General features: G+C 36.5%; 1 protein-coding gene across 1 annotated transcript in view; it reads left to right on the forward strand.

Annotated features, from left to right (window-relative positions):
- The first annotated feature begins 1,568 nt into the window (after window positions 1–1,568).
- crybg2 (crystallin beta-gamma domain containing 2) overlaps window positions 1,569–23,071 on the forward strand; it is a 37,815-nt gene continuing 16,312 nt past the window's right edge. The window contains exons 1-4 of the mRNA XM_067412366.1: window positions 1,569–1,806; window positions 5,324–5,426; window positions 9,446–13,959; window positions 19,309–20,911. Coding sequence (XP_067268467.1) covers window positions 1,628–1,806; window positions 5,324–5,426; window positions 9,446–13,959; window positions 19,309–20,911 — 6,399 coding nt within the window. The 5' untranslated portion in view covers window positions 1,569–1,627. The remainder of the gene's footprint in view (window positions 1,807–5,323; window positions 5,427–9,445; window positions 13,960–19,308; window positions 20,912–23,071) is intronic.

The following is a 23,071-nucleotide window of genomic DNA, read 5'->3' on the forward strand; positions in this document are numbered from 1 at the left end:
TCTGATCAGACATGATCCGTCACTATTCAACAAGTGACTAAAGAAATTCAAAATGAATATTTTTACACCTACTGGTGATGAGTGAGTTTTCTGCAGTGTGGCGTCCTCCACTGACCAACAAGCGTCATTACATCTTGTGGAAAAAGCAGATCAAGTAGCAAGTAATATTTCTTTGAACAGCCTAATTATTTCTCAGTGATAGAGATTGATTATCAGAGCATCACCGAACTGAACCAAACCCAGTTATTCGACTGTTTCTCTAAATTATCAAGGCCATTCTGTGTTTATAGCGTTTGTTTAAGTTGAAGCATTCAAATTATTAACTGGAAAAACTAAAAACTAAAAGTCAAATAAAAAATAATTATATATATATATATATATATATATATATATATATATATATATATATATATATATATATATATATATATATATATATAAAACCTAAATAGCAATAATTTAAAAAAAAAAAAAACTAAAAAACTAATAAAATAACAAAAGCACATAACTAAATTATTAAAAATTAAAGTAAAATATACTAAAAATATAAAATAAAAGCTAATTCAAAATATTGATAAATATAAAATAAAAAATAAAACTGAAAAAAATAAATAAATTAAACCTAAATAGCAATATTTAAAAAATAAAAAATAACAAAATTATTAAAAATTGAAGTAAAATTAACTTAAAATATAAAAAAGCTAATTCAAAATATTAATAAAAGTAAAATAAAAACTAAAACTGAAAAATTAATTAAACCTAAATAGTAATGTTTAAAGAATAATAATAAAATTATAAAAGCACAGAATGAAATGACTAAAAATTAAAGTAAAATTAACACGAAAACTAAAAATATAAAAATAAAAGCTAATTCAAAATATTAATAAAACTAAAATAAAAACTAAAACTGAAATAAAAAAGAAACCTAAATAGCAATATTAAAAACCCGAAAATGAAAAAAAAAAAAATTAAATAAAATTAACATGAAAATAAAAATTTAAAAATTTAAAATAACTTGCTATAATTGGAAACGGCAACATGCTTAATTCTGATGCATTATAAGTCAATTTTACTCATAATATGCTTTAATATTGCGAATCAGCTGAAATATTTTCATATTTGTGCTTTTAGAAAATAAACGGCATACTTTATAATGATTATACTTTTCTATGGTCTGTTTCGATTATGTGGCTTAATAAGTTTTTCTCAGAGATAAATAAAATCCTTAAAGCCATTTGTATCAACTTTGACTTTACTGAAAGTTTCATGACACTTTATGGCGTCGGTTTGATTTTGACAAATTGCAATGACCTTTCTGAACTTTATGATATAATATCTAAACAAACATACATTCATAACTGAAAAAAAAAAACGATATTCAGGGATGTTTATTCAGTATTCAGTTACTGTTAAGTTAAAGGAAGTAACTAATGACGACAGAGTCCTGCCTACCTGGACAACGCTCTTGGAAATCATATGCGCGCGACCGCTGACCTAGAGCGCGCCCGTGATGCCCAAACTTCTGTAGGTGTCTCACTAGTGTTGACAGAGCATCTGTTCACGAGAGCGAGCGTAACGTGCACTAGTGAGCTGCACACATCGATTTATTCGCGTGCTTCTGTCGGTCATGGCGAAAAAGAGTTTGTCCAGCAGAAAGTCTCTGAGGAATCTGTTTTCTAAGAGTGAAGCGAATCTCAGAGAGTCTGTGGAGAAAGATGACAGCAGCAAAGCAACTCTCAAACTCTTTAAATGGAAGAAGAAGAAGAAAACAGACAGTTCAGAGACTGGGAGCCTGAAGATTTCAAGGTAAAAACATTGACCTGTATTAGGGGTTTAGTTTTGTTTTGCATGTGTCTGCCAGACTGCCTTAAAGTTAACCTCTATCTCATCTATACATGTTTTAAACAATGCATAGAATATATATAAACCATAAACAGAATAATGGTTAGGTTACTATCTAATAAAATATATTGAAGAAAAATAGCATGACCATGAGAGAAATTAGGCTATTTGTTTCAGCAATTGACATTGTTTTTACTTTTCATTTGGAGCCTATATTTGCTTTCAGTGTTTAATTCTTGGGTTTTTTGGGATAATGTGTTTGTCTGTCGGCCACTTAAAGAAGTCACACAAAGTATTTTTAGAATCCAGTATTGAAAACAAAGTACATTTCTAGTTTCAACACTATATTCTTCTGACATTCCCGTTAAATGCAGTATCGGCTGTATGAAAAGTGACTCACATTTGGTTTTTGACCATTGAAAATGAGTAAAATTCAACCATTTCCACATTGAGAGCCTTAAAAATGAAGATTTCAAAAGAAAAGTTTGATAACCAGAATCTAAAAGCACATTGAGATATCTAAAGAAAAAATGATCAGCTTTATGAAAAGTGACCCTCGATTGGTTTTTGACTCCTGAAAAATGTGTACAATTTAGCAATTTTACTCTTAGAGCCATTTTGAGATCCCAATATCTCTGGAATTGAACCATATTGGGCCTTAAAAATATGGATACCAAATAAAAAGTTTATCAAGAACCAGAATCTAAAAGCATATTGAGATACCTTTAATACTTCTTGAATTACAGGCAAACAAACTCTGGAAAAAGAATAGTTTTGGCACTCAGACAGGTGTGATCTGTGCGATTGTTTTGATAGAAATAAAACGAGATTCGTTTCTAGTTTCAACATTATTTGTTCTTTAGATATTCCTCTGTGAAAGAAAAAAGTATCAGCTGTATGAAAAGAGACCCTCGTTTGGTTTTTCACCACCCCTGAAAATGTGTAAAATTGAGCAATTTTACCATATTGAGATCCCAATATCTCTGGAATTGAATCATATTGGGCCTTAAAAATATGGATACCAAATAAAACGTTTATCAAGAACCAGAATCTAAAAGCATATTGAGATATCTTTAATATTACTTGAGTTACAGACATGCAAACTTAGGGCAAAACAACGTGAGAAGTGCTTTTTTCCCATTTTTGAACTGTCACCGTTGGCATATAATGCAACAAAGATTGCTGAAGTCAACAGATTTTACATATAGATCTAACAATCTCTGAGTAAAAATAAAATAATGATGCTGCCATCTTTCTAAAGTCATTTTTCACCCCTGAAATTTGGCTCCAAAATCTCAGGTGAAAATTGTCATTTTGACCCTCCTCTACAATAAATATACATTTATGACATTTAAAATTTTGGCTTTCATCACTATTTATGTTTATCTTACTTCAGAAAAAAATTGAAAATTGAAGATTTGACATGGAATGACCCATTTAGGGCCCATATGGTGTCTGGCTGACTAAGCTGAGAACCCATTGAACATCCTATAAAAAGCATTAGTTGAGGTGAGAGCTCATTCATGACCTTTAGGGACCTCATTGTGGGGACAAATTGGGAAAGGTGAAGAAATAAAATAGAGATTATAGGGAAATCTCACAAGCTGCTACAAGCATTTACGTTTAGAAAACGTCTGGTGCTTATTTGAGACGCTGCTGAGCTTAAATGTCACCTTAAAAAACACTTTTTTTGGACTTTGGACATCTTGGCTCCTTTCTGTTTGAACTTGCTCATCGGTTTCCCCTACTAGTCAGCTGGTGGATGTGCTCGGAAACAGATCAATAGTAGTAGTGTTGCTTTATGGTCCATTTTACTCATATAAGTGTAACTCAGTCATATAAAGAGTATAATCGAGGGTAGAAAGTTGGTGATTTACAGATTGCTGCACTGCAGGGTTTACAATCAGATATTTGTTAATGGATCTGAATAATTGGGCTTGAAGAAGGTTAATGGATGAGTTGAGTTTACTCACTTTAATTGCAACCCAAAGGGCCTAATACTATGTGATGAGCAACTAAATGTCTGGATTTGCACATTCACAAAGTTTAACCCTCAATTAAAACCCTTTTGTACTAAAATACTGTCATTATTTGTCACCGTCAGGTGAGCGTAACCTGCAGAAAACTCCTCAAACACCCTGACATGTGACCGTTCTTCAGACCCGTCTGTTTGCTCGGCACAATGCGTTTGGATGCCTTAATCAAACACTGTTCGCCATGTGTCTCCGTTCCCAAATAAACCGTGGCACAAAGGCAAACAGACTGTGTGCTCAAAGTGAGGTCATGTGAGACGAGTACCTTTAAAATCCCAAACCTGTTGCTTGTGTAGACAGACTCAGTCGTTTATAATCGTCTTAGATGGTAGACTGACAATGTGTGGTCTGTGCTATATGTGTCAACAGAAGAAACCAGCCGTCACAAACACTTGTGAGTGGAATACGAGTAGATTTACGCTCATCGGCTTTGGTTGACCATATCGGGCATTGAACACAGTGTGCTGTTAGACTGTCAGTTAAATTGAGCCTCAGTATTTGTACAAAATAATAAGTGTTTGTTTTCCGTGCAGCAGATAATTTGGTTATAGCAGAAGGAACAGGACACACCGCATGCTTTCCATCTTCCATCACTCAAGTGAAACTCATGCGTTTGTGCCCTCGAGGAAGAAGCTCGATCAGGAAACTTAGACATGAGTGAAAGTTTCAGCTCGTTTTCACCTGATGCTGTTGGCATGACAGTGATATCTAGAGCTGAAACATATTAAAGAAATCTCACTTCAGCGATTCTGCTCAGGTTCAGTTTTAAATGTGCGTGCTTACGCGTCTCCAGACCCGGCGTGTTTTCAGCGTCGTGTGCCTGGGGGTTTAAGGGTGGGTTTGGAATGTGAAGGAGGATATTTAGTAAAATCTCCTGCAATGTTTGAACTCCCGATTCACTTGCTGCATGTACATGCATGCGAACTAAAACTTGTGTAGGAATCAGTCTCGACTGTCTGCACGGCATTTTTCACATAACTGGAAGAATAATGCAAGTTACTCCAGTAACATTTGCCTTTGTTTAAAATGAGTTTTATGTGCATGACGACTAATGATTCACTTTGCAAAAATGTGACGGGGATTTTTAGATGCACCTGTTCCACCCTATGAACTGCATCTCTTTTTATAACAGTATGTAATGCCACACAATTAGGCCATTGTGTTCATTAAGAAGGTGAATCAGAACCACTTTACTGAAGTTATTTTAGGTGGTTCTGTACAATGGGCCATTAGTTTAGTGTGTGTCCTCTGAAGGAATGCAGCAGAATCTGTTTACAGATGGATCATTTAATAATGTTCCACATTCCTGTTGTTTTAACGGACTGACTCGAGCGCCGGCGCCACACTGTAAACTCCAGGCCGCTCTTCTGTTTGCTCTTGTTCATTTATCTGAACTTTAAACCGAATTCTCAATCTCCGGATCTCTAACTGAATGTCGTCTTCCACAGAACTGAGTCTGGAACGTTGGGAGCCGGAGACGGGGAAAGTCAGGATGGCGAGGAGTCGATTAAACGCAAGAAGTCTCTGTTTGGCAGCGTCTTCAGGTCAAAGGTCAGAGAGCAGCTGGACTTGAGCTGGTGTTAAAGCAACATGTGCATGACAGGGTTATTATCCTTAACTAAACTATTAAATGTTTCTTTTAGTAGAAATGAAATAAAATATCAATATTATTTAAAAAAAAATGAAACTAAACATTTAAATTTATAAATGTTAGACTGAAAAACTTGCATGTTAATTTAAATACATATTTCTGGTAATGTAAATAAAGCTGAATTAAAATAAAATTTAACTTTAAACAAGAATTTGAAATGTTGCCTTGGCAATAAACTGAAACAAGTTGAAGCATTAAAATGATTAAATGGAAACTGAAATAAAAATAAAATAAACCTAAACAGCAATATTAAAAGCATTTTGATAAATATACTGTATGCAGTTAATTACATATTCATAACCTGTTGTATACATTATTAAATATATTTTTACAGTCATCATTTAAATGTTTATATTTCACCAACAAATAGAGGAGAAACATTTAAAACTGCTTTATGTGCAGTGTAAATGTTTATTAATAACTAAATACATAAATGCATTTGATAAATTGAATTGATTATTAACGTATTTTCACTTTTGGTCTTCAGCTAAATTAAAACTTTCGTTTTCTGTGTTTTCATAACAAAAAAGTATAAATTAGTCTCTGTTAGTAGAAAGAAAGCTGAAATAAAATCTCAATATTAAAATTAACATTTCGGCTAATTTAAATAAGGCCGAAATAATATATAAATATTAGGCTGAAAAACTTTACATGTATGTTCTTTAAACAAAAAATTGAAATGTTGCCTTGGCAAATAAACTGAAATAAGTCGAAGCACTAAAATTATTAAATGGAAATAACTGGAAACTGAAATAAAAATAAATTAAATCTAAATAGCAATATTTAAAAAAAGATATAAATAAATCTAATAAAATGACAAAAGCACATAATGAATTAAATAATAATGAATTAAATAATATAACTAAAAAATCAGCTAATTCTTAATATTAATAAAACTATAATAAAGCCAAAATAACACATTTATTTGTTCATTTTTAGGGTTAATATGCGTCTGTAACAAATCGTTTTGCAATGCAAAAAGTAAGAGGTGCATATATTAGCTTAGCGTGACTCCATTACCCCCTGCAGGAAAGTGTGGTAACTACACCATCTGACTCTAATTCTTAACCCATTTGTTTTGTAGAAAATGTTTTTGCACAGAACAGTTGAGCATCAATATCATATCTTGAAGCACATCGACTCTAAGTTTCATAATTATTACATTCCATCACATATATTTACATCCATATTTTACATTTTGAACGAATAAATAAATAAACAGTTATTTAGTGATGATGTTGTGAAGGAGTCTCTCCTGTCACGTGTTTTAGCTGTATGTGCAACAGTCCAGAAATGAACACACATACCTTTCTTGCACGATAGACATGCACAGACCTGGTGAAGGACACGCTTGATTAAGGACAATGAGCTGAATGTCATTTTAGGAGTTCTTGCTTTCGTCCTCTTCTGTTTTTCTCCTGAAATCAGATTTGAATTTTAATAGTTTTTTTAGTCTGTCTGTTAGTCATATATAAGCTAGTGAACTACTAAACATTTCCACATATGCTTTAATCATTCTTAATTTAATACAATCATTATTTGCTTAGTTACACTACAAAAAAACAAAACAAAAACAGTTTTCCAGCACAAATATCTAAACATCCTTAAATCAAGATGCATTCATGGAGAAGCAAAATGACTGAAGATATTAAGTGTTGTTTTACTGAAAAAAAAAATCATGAAAATGAAGTCAATTTGTGTTTAAAACAAGAACAAATATCTGTCAGTGGAGTCAGAGAAAGAAACTTGTTTATTAATTTTTTTTTTGATATTTTTAAGCTCAAACGATTTTTTTTTAAATCTTCAGTCATTTTGCTTCTCCAGTAAATGTATCTTGATTTAAGAATGTTTAGATATTTTTATAAAAAGTAAGACAAAAATACTAATCAATTAGAGTTATAGTTTTGTCCCTTTATAGTTTTGGCTGCACAGAGGCTTTTAGCTGTTTTGGTTTTTCACCTGACCAACAGGTGGCGCTCGTCGCATGTGTGAGTGTGTTTACTGTGCACAAGAAATAATTCACAGGTCAATCTTTCCACAGTTCTTTAGAAGTTTATTTTCAGTCAAGTTTGTATTAGAAAATACCTGCTTTAAATCAAATCACCATAAACACTGTCATTAACTCATGCTGGTGTTTCAGTGCCTTTTGATTTGTGTCGTTATTTATGACACAGATAAGCATTTATAACTCTTCAATACAAAAGCAGAATGCATTCATTAGCGATGTTGAAAGCTCGTTAGTGTAATTCCAGCAGGTTAAAAGTTATTAATAAATGTTGACAGATGTGCTTCATGAATAATTAATGTGGCTTTTGATGTCTTCAGATGTTTTGTCTTCAAAGATACTTATATGTTCAATATACATGTCATTTGACTGATCCTTACAAAAATAAGTATTTTAAATAAGTATACTCATATTTAAGTATACTTAAGTAAAGTATGCTCAAGTATATTTTAAAAGTATACTGTAAGTATACTAATATCTATGCACTAGTAGTAGTATAGTAAGTGTGCTATTTCAACAGTACTTATGACTAAACTGGCCCACTTTTTAGTGTATAAAATTATACTTTTAAGTATACTTTAAATGTAACAGTAGTAAACTTTGAGAACAACTAGTTTACAACCACGGTTTTCGTTTGTACTGCAACAATATTACAAGTGAACTTTATGAAAGTACACTTTGAAGTATACACTGAGTACACTACTAGTTTAGTAATTTTATACTGCAAGTACCTTAACATCATACTTATAGATTTCTATTTACAGTATATATTATTTTTGCATGATATATATAAATATATATAATATTTTCATTATAAATCAATATTTTCAATCAAATCTATTGTATTAGATTCCAAAATATATATGTTTATTAGGCAGTATGTAAAATGAAGTATTTAACTTGCTCAATCACAACACAACTACAAGCCAAGTATACTTAGAATACTTAATTATACTTATAGTACAAGTATAGGCCAATTATATTTAGACTTTTTGTCAGTATAATTCAAGTATACTTAAGTGTATTTTTAAGTATATTTCTGAGAAGTACATAAAAAGTATAATTTTTATTAGTTTAAAAGAAGTATACTAATAGCATAGGGGAGACAGAGTTGGTTGTTCCGTATATTAGTGTTAAATATCGATTGGTTGAGTTTTACGACAGGTTGACTAATGACCAAACTGCACCATCGGCCTCCACCCGACTGACAGACACAACTCTCTATCTCACTCCACGACATTTCATCCTTTAATGTTATCAGATGGAACACTAATGCGCTTTAGCAACACACTTATCGTCTTCCACCAGACAGCAGAACGAGATTTAAACAGCGTCAGGGTGATTTATATCTGACGACTATTTGATTAATCTGATATTCTTCTCTTCATCTTGCTTGTTACTATTTCTATAAAAATATAATTTGTACATATGCATGTAGGATTTCACGTTTCATTTACGGTTCATTTCAAACGAAAGTTTTCAGTGCATTCCCATTCAGTTGTGTGAAAGTGGTCGAATCTCATTTAGTCTAAGATAATAGTTTCATGAATACTTTATTAACAACAGGCCTATAAACCCTTTCCTATGAACCATTATCTCATACCTCTCATGCCTGTAGAATTCACTAGAAAATGCAAATCAGCCTGGTTACTATGGGACGTGACATGTTTCTTGCGTTAACTTTCTATGTATATGCATTTGTGATGCATTAATAAAAATATAACAACAATGTGCTGATGCATTTTAAAGCTTATTTTATATTATTAATATTTTATTTTATCTAACATTATGTTTGTAACTCTTAACAATCATTAATCTTTGTCCTCTTTTTTTCTTTCCTATTGCATTCATTCTCCCTTTCACCTCCTTACTTTCTTCGTCTCTTATTCCATCTATTCTTTTCATTATTTTTAGAAAGATCTGCTCAGCTCCTCGGAGACTGACCTCCATAAACCCAAGGGTTTTGCTGCATCCCTGTCCTGGAGGAAGAATAAGAAGAAGAAAAGAGATCTGTCCCAGAGTCTTTCAAGCAATAGTGATATCTCAGGGGTCAAAGATCAGATCAGTGAACAGGAAGAATATGATGACCGGGCAGTAGTAGAACAAAACCAGCTTAGTTTTGAGGCAGCAATGCCTACGCCAGAACCGCCCTGTACTTCTGACCAATCCCAGTCCCAGGATGTCTTGAGTGACATGTCTACACTCAGTAAGGAGGATGCTAGTTTTAAGCCTTCAGATTTGGACAGTACATCGATACAATTTATTGACTCTTCACCGTCTGATAGTGATGTTTACCAGACACCCCCAGATAGCCCAGTCCCAGAGTACCTCTCATCTGATCACGCTGATACCCAAGCTGCAGATAGATCTGCTCAGTGCGCCACCGCTGTGCTGTCCTTCTCTTCACGGGCTGAGTCTGACCTCACCGACTCATTTAATCCTGATCCTAACATGGAAACTGCAGCAAGTACTGACACATGCACAGTCCATAATTCAAGCGCAGATCTGAACCCGAATGGTGTTTCTGGTAGGGATGATCATCCGTTTTCTAACTCTGATTTTGAAGTATCATCTAAATCAGGAATTTTAGCAGATGTTGAGGTCAAATCCGTCACCACAGATGTTGCTCAAAAAGAATCATACCTGGAACATAAAGAATCAAAAGATGCAACTGATGCCATCCACCAGAACTATATTGACCAGAGTTCCATCTCTTCCATTTCTGAGAGTTCCATCACTTCCATCCCTAAAAGTTCCCTCTCTTCCACCACTTCCATGCCCCAAAATTCCATTTCTTCCACTACTTCCACCCCCCAAAATGCCATCTCTTCTATTTCAGAGAGTTCCACCACTTCCATCCCTAAAAATTCAATTTCTTCCATTTCTGTGAGTTCCACCACTTCAATCCCCCCAAATCCCATCTCTTCCATTTCTGAGAGTTCCACCACTTCCATCCCTAAAAGTTCCCTCTCTTCCACCACTTCAATCCTCCAAAATCCCATCTCTTCTATTTCTGAGAGTTCCACCACTTCCATCCCTAAAAGTTCCCTCTCTTCCACCACTTCAATCCTCCAAAATCCCATCTCTTCTATTTCTGAGAGTTCCACCAGTTTCATCCCCCCAAATTCCATCTCTTCCACCACTTCCATCTCCCAAAATCCCATCTCCTCTATTTCTGAGAGTTCCACCACTTCCATCCCTGAAAATTCAATCTCTTCCAATTCTGAGAGTTCCACCACTTCAATCATCCAAAATCCCATCTCTTCTATTTCTGAGAGTTCCACCACTTCCATCCCTAAAAATTCAATTTCTTCCATTTCTGAGAGTTCCACCACTTCCATCCCTGAAAGTCTCATCTCTTCTATTTCCGAGAGTTCCACCACTTCAATCCTCCAAAATCCCATCTCTTCTATTTCTGAGAGTTCCACCACTTCCATCCCTAAAAATTCAATTTCTTCTATTTCTGTGAGTTCCACCACTTCCATCCCCCAAAATTCCATCACTTCAGTTTCTGAGAGCTTCACCACTTCCATCTCCCAAAATCCCATCTCTTCTATTTCTGAGAGTTCCACCACTTCAATCCTCCAAAATCCCATCTCTTCTATTTCTGAGAGTTCCACCACTTCCATCCCTAAAAATTCAATTTCTTCTATTTCTGTGAGTTCCACCACTTCCATCCCCCAAAATTCCATCACTTCAGTTTCTGAGAGCTTCACCACTTCCATCTCCCAAAATCCCATCTCTTCTATTTCTGAGAGTTCCACCACTTCCATCCCTAAAAATTCAATTTCTTCTATTTCTGTGAGTTCCACCACTTCCATCCCCCAAAATTCCATCACTTCAGTTTCTGAGAGCTTCACCACTTCCATCTCCCAAAATCCCATCTCTTCTATTTCTGAGAGTTCCACCACTTCAATCCTCCAAAATCCCATCTCTTCTATTTCTGAGAGTTCCACCACTTCAATCCTCCAAAATCCCATCTCTTCTATTTCTGAGAGTTCCACCACTTCAATCCTCCAAAATCTCATCTCTTCTATTTCTGAGAGCTTCACCACTTCCATCCCTGAAAATTCCATCTCTTCCAATTCTGAGACTTCCACCAGTTCAATCCCCCAAAATTCCATTACTTCAGTTTCTGAGAGCTTCAGCACTTCCATCTCCCAAAATCCCATCTCTTCTATTTCTGAGAGTTCCACCACTTCCATTTCCCCAAATTCCATCTCTTCCAATTCTGAGAGTTCCACCAGTTCAATCCCCCAAAATTCCATTACTTCAGTTTCTGAGAGCTTCACCACTTTCATCTCCCAAAATCCCATCTCTTCTATTTCTGAGAGTTCCACCACTTCCATTTCCCCAAATTCCATCTCTTCCATTTCTGAGAGTTCCACCTCTTCCATCCCCCAAAATTTCATCACTTCTATTTCTTCCAATCTCCAGAGTTCCACCTCTGTCATCCTTGATGGTTCCACCTCAAGCGATACCTCAAACTCAAATTCTGCCTTTACCCTTGAACGTTCCTCCACTCCACCTTACATTAAATCTACTGAGGCAGAAGATTCACAAACCAGCACTGCAAATAACACAAACATGTCTGCCAGCAGCAGTTTTACAGTCAACACTGACCCCTCCAGTGCCATTACAGATTGCTTCAAATCCATTTCAGTTTCATCCATGCCTAATGTGCGCTCTGCGTCCTACTCCAGAATTGCAGAAAACAGTTTGAATGCTGATACTGATGTAAAGCCAATTTTATCTTTCTCCAGTACTGATGTTTCTGTGAGTGATTTAAGCTCAGTAACTCACAGTTTACCCACAATCCCCATACATTCCACTTCTGATTCAAGTTATCTGGAAGAAACTCACCCTGAGATTAACTATGAAGAATCTCATCAAACCGACAATTATTCTTCCTCGACTATTTCCACTGACTCAGAGAAGCTTGCTGAACCTGTCCTTCTTGAGAATGAGTTAAATATCTCTTCACTTCAGTCAGGCGCGTCGAGAACAAACACCATCATTAAGTCATCTAAAAAGGTCACCTTTGACCTTTCAGGTCCCTCTGACCCCATCAGCCCTGACCATTCCCAGAAAAGTCTCTCTAACAATGTGTCTTATTCAGATGTGGAAACCCAGAATGAAACATCAACAGAGGACCATGCAATTCAGAATAATGACCAAGCTAAATTGGCCAACTCTTCAGAAACTTCCTCAGGTCTTCTAGACAGTGGTGTCTCCAGCACTTTGACCTCTGAAGCCACACCTGCCATCACAATACATCCTCACTTAGATGTTTCATACCAGCTGTTAAACTCTCAATCCACAAAGGAAGAGAAAGCATTCAAAGCATATGAAGATTGTGAGGAAGATGTTCAGGAGGCATCTACTCAAAGTTCTGAGTTCACTGGCCAGGAAACCACAGCAGAGAGTATGACCACCAGAAATGGCCTTCAGATGTCTGTGAAGAGCCAATATGGACCAGAAGTGGAGGAAGGAAGTAGACTAGATACCGATTTTCATTATAAATGTAATTTTGCATCCATTCAAGAACCTGAATCAATTGAGATCATAACCTCTGCAGAGAGTATGACCACTAGAAATGACCTTCATATGTTTGAAGAGGATAAATATGAGCGAGAAGTTGAGGACATTTATCATGAACATTATGACTTTTCATCAAAGGTCACTGAATCAGAGCAAATCATGGATGTTTTAACACAAGAGAAAGTGTTAGTTTCAGAAAAATATGAGGTTGAAGAGCAGAGAGATGAATTGCAAAAGGTCCAAAGCACAAGAGAAACATCCGCAACACAAGGTGTATGTGAAGGCACTGAAGTGTTGACAGGTCAAGCGGAGCGGCAGATTCACCGTCTCGCTCCACTGAAACCAGCCCTACCAGTCAATCAAGAATGTGTCTCTGAAGAATGCACTTCGGCCCCTCCCATCTCTGATCCAGTGAAGGTATCACTTGCAGACTCAAGCATGGAAACACACAGTCACCTGGTGATTCGACTCCACCCCTTGGCCCAGCACCAGCCCAGCGGAGAGATAACAATACTGGAGGACACGGCAAGGTGCAAATACCAAACAAGCCCTGATAACATCCACGCTGAGAGGGAGGAACACACCAGCAGTGAAGAGGCCGGGGATATAGCCGCATTTCTCACAAGAACACAGGAGAGTGAAAGTCAAGAACACAGCCCTGGGACGATCTCCACTGCACAGACCGCAGAGGAGACCTTCAGACACAGTGACAGACAGGAGGAGGTGACGGTGACAGAGGTAAAGACAGCCAGAGATAATATCACTCACAGGAACTGGGTGCAAATCAGTGAAAGTACATCAGACGATAGAAAAGAGAAGGAAGATACCGCAGAAGTTCAGACTTTCCCTGATCAACTACTTTCAAGAAGTTTAATACCAAGTGAAAGGTAAGCTACTGATATCTTGTTTTTATTCATGTGTGTACTGTTTGAAATATAATGTGTTGAGATATATATATATATATATATAAATATATATATAAAACCTGATGCAGTTTACTTTATTTGTATTTCTCTTAAAATATGTAAAAAAAAATGCATAAATAAAATAATTAAAGCATATATATGTGTCAAATCGATTAATCGCATCTAACAAAGGTTTGTAAATATGTATGTATGCATGTATGTATGTATGTATATGTATATATACACACTGACACACATATATTTTTATAAACTTTTTATGTTAGATGTGATTTTATATATATATATATATATATATATAGCTCTTTATATATTTTTTTTTAATATTTTATTTATAGTAAAATGAAATATAATTATTTATAAATATCAGCGGTGTCAAATCGATTAATTGCATCTAACAAAGGTTTGTAAATATGTATGTATGCATGTATGTATGTATGTATATGTATATATACACACTGACACGTATATTTTTATGAACTTTTATGTTAGATGTGATTAATCATGATTAATCGGTTTCACACCCTATAATATATATATATATATGTATATATGTGTGTGTGTGTGTGTGTGTGTGTGTATATATATATATATATAGATATATAGAGCTTTTTTTATATTTTTTTATTTTTAATATTTTATTTATAGTTTATGAGAAAATACAAAATGCATGAATAAAATAAATATAAAATATTTCTAAAATACATAGATTAAAGCAATTTAGCTCTTTATATATTTTGTATTTTTTAAAAAGATTTTTGTATTTTATTCATGCTTGAAACTGTTCAGCTTATCATGATTGAATTGCACATCTTTCACACGGGCAGCAGCCACATGTAAACGCTCAGTTCTGACCCTAATGTACCCCTGAAGTGATTCAGATTGAATTTGAATCAATCTCATGATTAATGTGTTAATTTGATATATTTCTGAGATGGATATGAGCATGAAGTTGTGTACATACAGCACCATCATTATTTCACGTGTTCAGCAAATTTTTGTTTACATTCTGGCTTCTGTTTCTCGGCCAGTTTCATTGTTTTTCCTGGACTAGCTACGGGACGTAAAATACAATGATTTTCCTCTCTCTGTCAGATTAGTTAAGATGGACTTCTTTTGTAAATGAGGTTGAAGTTCTTGTCCCAAGAAAGGACAGGTTTATCAAAGCCTCACCCACGCGGAGCCTCACGTCTCATACGTTCATTTGAACGGGATGGGCCGCTGAAGGAATGAAAGGTAGTTCAAAGTATGCTATTGACTCACACTTGATGTTACACATTCTTGAAATAGCCCTCATGAATGAAGACAAATGTCAAAACAGCTGAGATCAACTCGAATGCTTAGCTATGCAAACAAGCATGACTCCCAGGAATGTGGCTGATGGATTTGCATATTGCATTTAGTTTCTATTTATTAAAGAGTTTGGTAATACATACATTAATCCTCTGTGTTAAATTAATGCAACAGCTAATTGTTACTTCATCTAATACACTCTTCAAACGTATTATGCAGATATTCTTCCATGCATTTAGATGTTCAGCTAGTTTTATTTCTCAGCCTCTGTTCCTGTGAATCGCAGTGGAAGGTTTCATGCATGACACTGTCAATCTGTCTTTCAGACACGCTGTCAAACACTCTGATAGAGCCTGTCACATTCATAAATGTCAAACATTCTTTTTTTTTCATTCTTTATTTTTTGCAGAACAGCAGCAGGAATGTGTTTCAATGGAAATTTGCACAGAAATTTGCACATTACTGTTGTAGTTCTGAAAGTGATGCCTGGTATGATTGTGGCGATGCAGATGACAGACAGATGTTGCTCCATCCACACCCTTTAACACAGCCCCTCATTACCATGTTCTTACTCAGACTCTCAAATATGCATCTGTTATGAACAGAATGTGTAAATTGACATTTAGCACAAAAAAATGACAATAACATGTACTTAGATGGAGGACAGATGCCCATGACTCAATTTGACCTTGTTTGAAAGGTCTTGATTTCCTGGTTTATTTAGGTGATTTTAAAAAAAATCCCTGGAAAACCTCACATAATCCCTGTAATTACTATAGTAAACTGAAGAATGAGCCTGCTGACATAGTTTTTAGTCACATGACTGGCGTAGAGCCCTGGAGGGCAAAACATCAGGCCTGTCAATTTTCCATCAGTTTCAAGCCACAAATATTTATATTACCTCTCAAAAGAATGTTTAACCTGAAAAACACTTAAAGTGGCTTAATGTACTAAAACTGTGATGTTAAAAGATCAAATTCAGTACAGTTGAGTAGATGAGCCCAGAACATGAACATTTATATTAATATTATAATGAAGCATTTATATTCTGCTCGCCTGTACATAGTATGCTTTATTAATAATGTTGAATTTGGTCTTACTAAATTAGTACTTAATTGGTGCAAAAAGTAAAAATGACTGGCGGGCCGCGGAGGAAAGCCTAGTTTTGGTGGGCGTTTATAAGACTGTGAGATCACTTGATTGACGCTTCACTAAGCTCCGCCCCCTTGATTATTGACTGAATCAACTGGAGATTTCCATGAACAATATGATTTTCAATACAATGTGCTCAGTACAGTTATTCTCACATGTGCTCATGCAATTTTTAATTTCTTTCAAGAAATGTAAATGAAATTTAAGTTCATAATATTAGCAAATGTGTTCTTATACGTGTTCATTTTGGGAATGAGTGTTGACGCATTGTTTAATTTTTAGCACGGAGTCAGTTATATAATATAATAATTTAAAATAGTATTAAAGGGGTCGTTGATTATGATTTGACTTTTTTAACTTTAGTTAGTGTGTAATGTTGCTGTTTGATCATAAACAACATCTGCAAAGTTACGACACTCAAACAGAGATATTTTCTTTTAAAGAATTCTCTGTTTAAGGACTACAACAAACGGCTGGTAGGGACTACAAAGAGCTTCTTCCCGGGTTAGTGACATCACAAACCCTAAAATTTACATAAACCCCGCCCCCAAGAACACTTAACAAAGGGGGCGGGGCCATGTTGGACTGCTTTAGAGAAGAGGAAGAGTTGTTGTAGTCGAGTGTTGTTCATTTTACGCCACAAACGAGGGTCAATTCAACACAAAAGATGAACATGACGGCACATGCTAGTGGATGAGTTGAATCAACTCCACAGCAACTACATCAATTTATCCACTAACCATTCAGAAACGTCTAAAAGTTGTAACTTCTTCCTGAGTCTCTCCATCAGTGTCGACTCCGGTTTGAACAATGTAAGGCTGAACACTTTCCTCATTTTGGCTGCGTGAGATTCTCCAGCTCTGTTGTTTTAAAGCTCCGCCCTCTTCTGGAAAGGGGGCGGGAACAGCATCTCATTTGCATTTAAAGGGACACACACAAAAACGGCGTGTTTTTGCTCACACCCAAATAGAGGCAAATTTGACAAGCTATAATAAATGATCTGTGGGGGATTTTGAGCTGAAACTTCACAGACACATTCTGGAGACACCAGAGACTTATATTACATCTTGTGAAAGAGGCATTAAAAAATGTATTGTTATTATTATAGTATTAAATTTTAATCAACCTCGTTGATATAGTCACTGATAGATCGACAATGTAATTACGCTCATAAGGGGGACGTTTTGCATCAAATCTGGAATGCAGACCTTGAATCAACACTCCTGCTCTTTATCAGAGTTTACTGGCTCTTTCAGTTCACTGGGTTCTCATACAATCATGTAAATATGCTCAAAATGCTTGTTAGGGACGAGTCAGTAATTATAGGTGCCATTTCTGTGACAGGAAATGGAGACAAAGCGACACCTTAACTGACAGGGACAGTTACAGATCTGGCTAAACACACAGAAATCTAACTCCAGAACCATCAAGAATTGATGTAGCTCCAGCAGGCCGCTTGTATTTAGGCAATACTGTTTTGTTTTAAGTTATTTTATCTCTTCAGTTGGCCCTGTGTGTTGAGCACATGTAAATATCCACAGAAGAGGGCTTGGCACTAGATCTGAGCCACAACAATTCAAGACAAAATACTCACTAATATACAGAATCTTCTATGCAAGTTAGTGTTCATTTCTAAGAATGGTTCATTAAAAGCCATTGATTACTGTAAAAATGTCAACTCATATTGGCTTTTTTAAATTCAAACTTAAATTTTGTCAATTCAAATACACTGGACGAATCAATTGGACTAAATTTATTTTTGTTGACTAAAATCAAAACAGCTCAGGGGTGAAAGATGTGAGGCACAGCTCCGCCACTAGAGGGTGTGATTTACTGTAGATGATCCAGAGTAACTCGTTCTGCCAGCTGATATAACTTGATACCTCTCCCTATAAACGTCTCAGGGCAAAATACAGTGAAAAATAAACTACATGACATGTAGCACCTTTCTCTCTGATCTCAGAGTTAGATGATATGAAGTGACACTTTATCTTGTCCCTGTGTCTTCACTCAAACTTGTTTAATATGTATTCATGTTTAGCACTGCCAAAGTGCTCCCAAAACACATACACTAATATAAATGAAACCTCTGCTTGTGTTAAAGTGAAATGAAACTACTAATGTTATCATGTATGCTTTGATGCATGCATATTTCTGCGAACATTCAGTTTACACTATTTCTATTTTTAGTCTGATTTGAATGTGTGTTATTTCTTGTTTAGATAATAATTAACTAACCGAATGAATGAATGAATCTTTCTTTGGTCTGCAAGTTAAAATAGATACACTAGTTGTTTTTAATAATGCCAAATTCGGTTGATAATATTTGCATTGACAGGTAAATATGCATTGCTACAAAGGTAATTGTGTGATAAATTATATTGCTAATTGGCCTTTTACATGTGCATTTATTATATTTACTGTTATTGTTGCATGCATAATGTTGTAAAGTCATTACACAACTTTTGTCTGAGGTTTCACTCATCTTTGTACTATTGCATGTTAAGATTGAAGCTTTTAAAGTGCCCTTTTAACACGTCATTTCTTCAGAAACTCACCTACGCACATTGCAATTCACGCCCACTAGTGCTGACCTTTCATTCTTACATTCTTATAGATGCAGTTGTATTTAAGTGTTTTTCCTATGCTTCTACTTCAAATATAAATGTATTTATTCAGGGAGTCTCAAACCAAACAGGCCTTAAATTCCATATTACATGAACACAATTTGTCCTTCAAATTAGATTTGTTCATTTCTCATAGAGCTCAAGTGTAAAATTCCCCTCTAAATGCGTTTCAGAAAGTCATTTTGAAAGATAATTAAAGGATTAATGTGTTTTCTTCTTCGCTTTTATCCGTTTGTTCCAGGTTCTTTCATGCATCCACTGTTCTCAGTACAGTGATCGAGGAGTCCGATACACAGAACCAAGCGGAAACTGAGCCTGAATCCGATTCAGACATGAGCTCTGGTGTTGCGGTGCTTAGTACGAAACTCAATCGACCATCATCTGCTCGAGAGGACGCCATGGTGGTCCACAAAGTGTCCCTGGTCAGCTCTGACAAACAGGGCAGCTTTGGGAACCACGAAAGTCCATTGGACAGCATGAGGCGAAGAGATGAAGCTGAGCTTGAGAGGAAATGGAAGAGTCTCCATTCTAATTCTGAAGAACAGCAGTCTGGCTCCGAATACACGGATGGCACATACCTGCGTTCCTCTCAACTGTCCCCCAGCTATGAAAAAGGAGTCTACACGTCTCATTTTCACTCTGCCGAGACCCAGCCCACTGCTTTCTCCTCAGAGACTGACGGTAGCCTTGGAAACACCAACTGGAAAGTTGTGGAGAGCGAAGTTCACCGGAGTAGTGAGAGTTACACCAGCGGGAGGGGCAGGGTGGAGCTTAGTTTACCTGAAGCCGGAGAGGGAGAGATAAGAAAGACAGTCTTTGACTCGCAGGCACAATTTGATTCCCGCTTGATGATTGTGGAGGCTGATGACTACTCCTCGGATGTTTTCCAAGCTACACGGGTGGATCTGATCCCCTCACCCACTGGCTTCGAGCCTGACGCTCTTTCTCCTTCATCCTTTTCTGAAATGGATAACCTGGTGGATACTCTCAAGAGCATGGAGCGACCGGTCCGGCAAAGGCTTCAACGCACCCCATCCAACACTCCCTTCTCTTCACTGCCACCTATCGATGAGGACGCACCGATCTCACCCCTAACTCCACTCTCGCCTCTTACTCCAATCTCACCTGTCACTGAGCCAAGGAGCGCCTTGAATGGAGTTTCCAGTTTGCCTCTAGACATCGGCTTCAACTGGAGCTCCCCCAAGGACATGCGCTCCCCTTTGACCATGATGAAGGAGCAGCAGTTCGGAGGCGAGACCCAGAATCGAGGGCTTTCGCTGCCCCTGCGAGCCTCGGCCCTCAACAGCATCGTGATGCGCAAAGGCTCCCTCACTGACTTGTCCAGTCCCGAAGACACGTCTCCAAACGGGCCGGGTCAGTCTCGTCTGGAGAACAGCTTCTTCTTCCAGCCCACCGAGAACGGCAAGGCCTCGAGCCGCTCCATCTTCCGCGCGGCCTCTCTCCCTGAGATCGGCCCCAGTCATGAGCGGATGAGCTCGAGCGCCATGGGATCCGACACCTTGCTCGGTTCCCGTTTCGAGCGCTTCTCGTACCTCACATCTCCGTCGAACTCCCTCAGCGGGATCGCCGAAACCTCTCGGATAAGCGTGGCTCCTCCTGCCCAGCACAACTCGCAAGAGACCTCCATCTTCAACCACAAGTCCACATCAGAACTTTACCGGTCTCTGCCCTCCGAAACGCTCCTCATGAACTCTCAAAGTCTTCCACGCAGCAGTAGTCTTGACGGAGGTCTACTCAATGACCCCAAGGGCTTCCAAATGAATCAAACGCAAGAACCAGAGCGGAACTTACAACTCAAGTACAGAGCCTTCCCTGATGCATATGTGAGTATTGCTTTGCATGCATATGCTGGTCATTTACTAGAGGGAGAGGGTGCCATGATGAAGTTTATCCCTCTGAGAACGAGGGCATGGAATCAATGAGAGTGTTGTTTTCATGTTATGTCACTGCTCTGTCCTAGTCAGCCTCTTAGTGTAACCTGATATTAAGCCACTCACAACAAGCGTTGTGTAACATACTACACTCTAAAAATGCTGGGTTGAAAATGGACAAACCCAGTGATTGAGTTGTTTTAAAGCAGCATATTTTGTAGAGGCTTTTTCCAACCCTGCTCTTAAAGACCTTGCAGTAATTTCAGCTGTGTCACTAGAGCTGGAACTAAACTAGACTCTCCAAGAGTTGGTCTGGTCCTAAACCTCAGCGAACGAAAGCCTAGAAGGGGTGTAATGTCACCTCACCGAGAAGGGTTTAGAAATGAGATTGATGGGAGTATTCATTACCTCAGTGCTCATGCAATATTCACGTTTCCTCTTGTCCTCCATTAATGCTGCTCGTCTCTACTGTACGGAGCCTAATGAGTTTGCAAGTCAAATATTATTTTATAATATGCAACTTTTTTTAGATACTATGGGAAGTCATGCTCACATTCATCAGGCATAACCATTATCTGCAAAAAAAATCTTTATGTAACACTTGAATGCATTTGCATATAAGGCTTTAAATGTCTTACATGTTTGATCATGCATCAGAGAGAGAGTTCGTTCCTCTGGGACATGAATAGTGATGTTACTGAAGACTTTATGATTGTGATATATTGAGAGATTTGTCAGGCAAATGTCCATCACTAGGGAGTAACTTCTGTTATCACACATCCACTGTAAAACACACAGCTTGACCTCTGGCATTCACGTCATAATGTTGACACAGAGGTTAAAGATGTTGAGTTATCTGACAATTCAACCCACATCCAACTTTATATTAAAATTTAATATGCAAAAGTCTTTGCATCCTATTTCCAGTCCTATAACCCTAACCTGTGCCTAAAACAATAACAGTTCAGGTTTCAATGATGCATAGAACAACGTCCTTATTGAAATTATATCTTTTTATAATACCAGTATGAAAATTTATCTATATAATTAGGCTGGTTATCAGTTGAATGCATTTCTTAGAGCATGATAATATAAGACGCTGTCTTCATTAAATAAACACCTGTTTTCCCATTGGAAAGAGCTCTGGGTGTAATCAAGCAGAATTGGTAGATTCAGGAATGGTATCAGTAAAACAGGTCCTTCCTGGAGCTCTAGTCCACAGGCAGGGAAGGAGGGAGAGGCTGATGGAATGTGACACGGTTCATTATCTCGCTGCGTTCACTTCGTCTCCTCTAATTAGTTTTGATAATTTTGCTAGGCAGGCTATGCGTCGAGTCCTGCTCAGACACACCCTGATCTTGTGTTGGCAAAGGCTTACTGTGTTTTTGCCAGTTGGAACAGGTATGGAGAAAACGATTATGTCGCCTGCATGTTTGACACTTGTCTGTTCAGAGTTCTTAGACTCATTTTCAGAGATGACTATTTTTCATAATGTATTCTACAAATATACAGCACTATTACATTTAATACATTTTTGCATGTATGTGAAAGATAATGGTCTCATATTGCTCACATTTAAATCCAAGGCAGTGTGATTTAAATACTGTATGTTGTCTGATGGAGCCATTTTTATGCAGCTTCCAAAGACCTCCAAATGCTCCCTATAAAAGGTCAGTTTTTAGGTGTAGTTGGCCTATATCCAGAGCTTAAAATAAGGACCAACCCATAACCAAATACATTTTGTGCAGTTGTGCATACCTATATATATATTAGTATTTTCATTTTGATAGATAGATAGATGTTGTATTAAGTATTTATTTTATAAGATATATATATATATATTTTTTTTCATATTTTAGATAGATATTTGTAATTTTTTTTTTAGTATTTTCAATTTTAAGTAGATGGATAGATATTTTATAACTTGTTTAATATTTTATTTGTTTATAGTATTATGTTTATAGTATTTTTAGATATATTTATATTTATTTTTAGTATTTTAGTTTTTATATATATATATATATATAATAGTATTTTCTTTTTTTAGATGGATAGATATTTTATAACTTGTTTAGTATTTTATTTGTTTATAGTATTATGTTTATAGTATTT

The sequence above is a fragment of the Chanodichthys erythropterus genome, chromosome 15, assembly GCF_024489055.1.
Source record: "Chanodichthys erythropterus isolate Z2021 chromosome 15, ASM2448905v1, whole genome shotgun sequence".
In the NCBI taxonomy this organism is placed as follows: Eukaryota; Metazoa; Chordata; class Actinopteri; order Cypriniformes; family Xenocyprididae; genus Chanodichthys; species Chanodichthys erythropterus.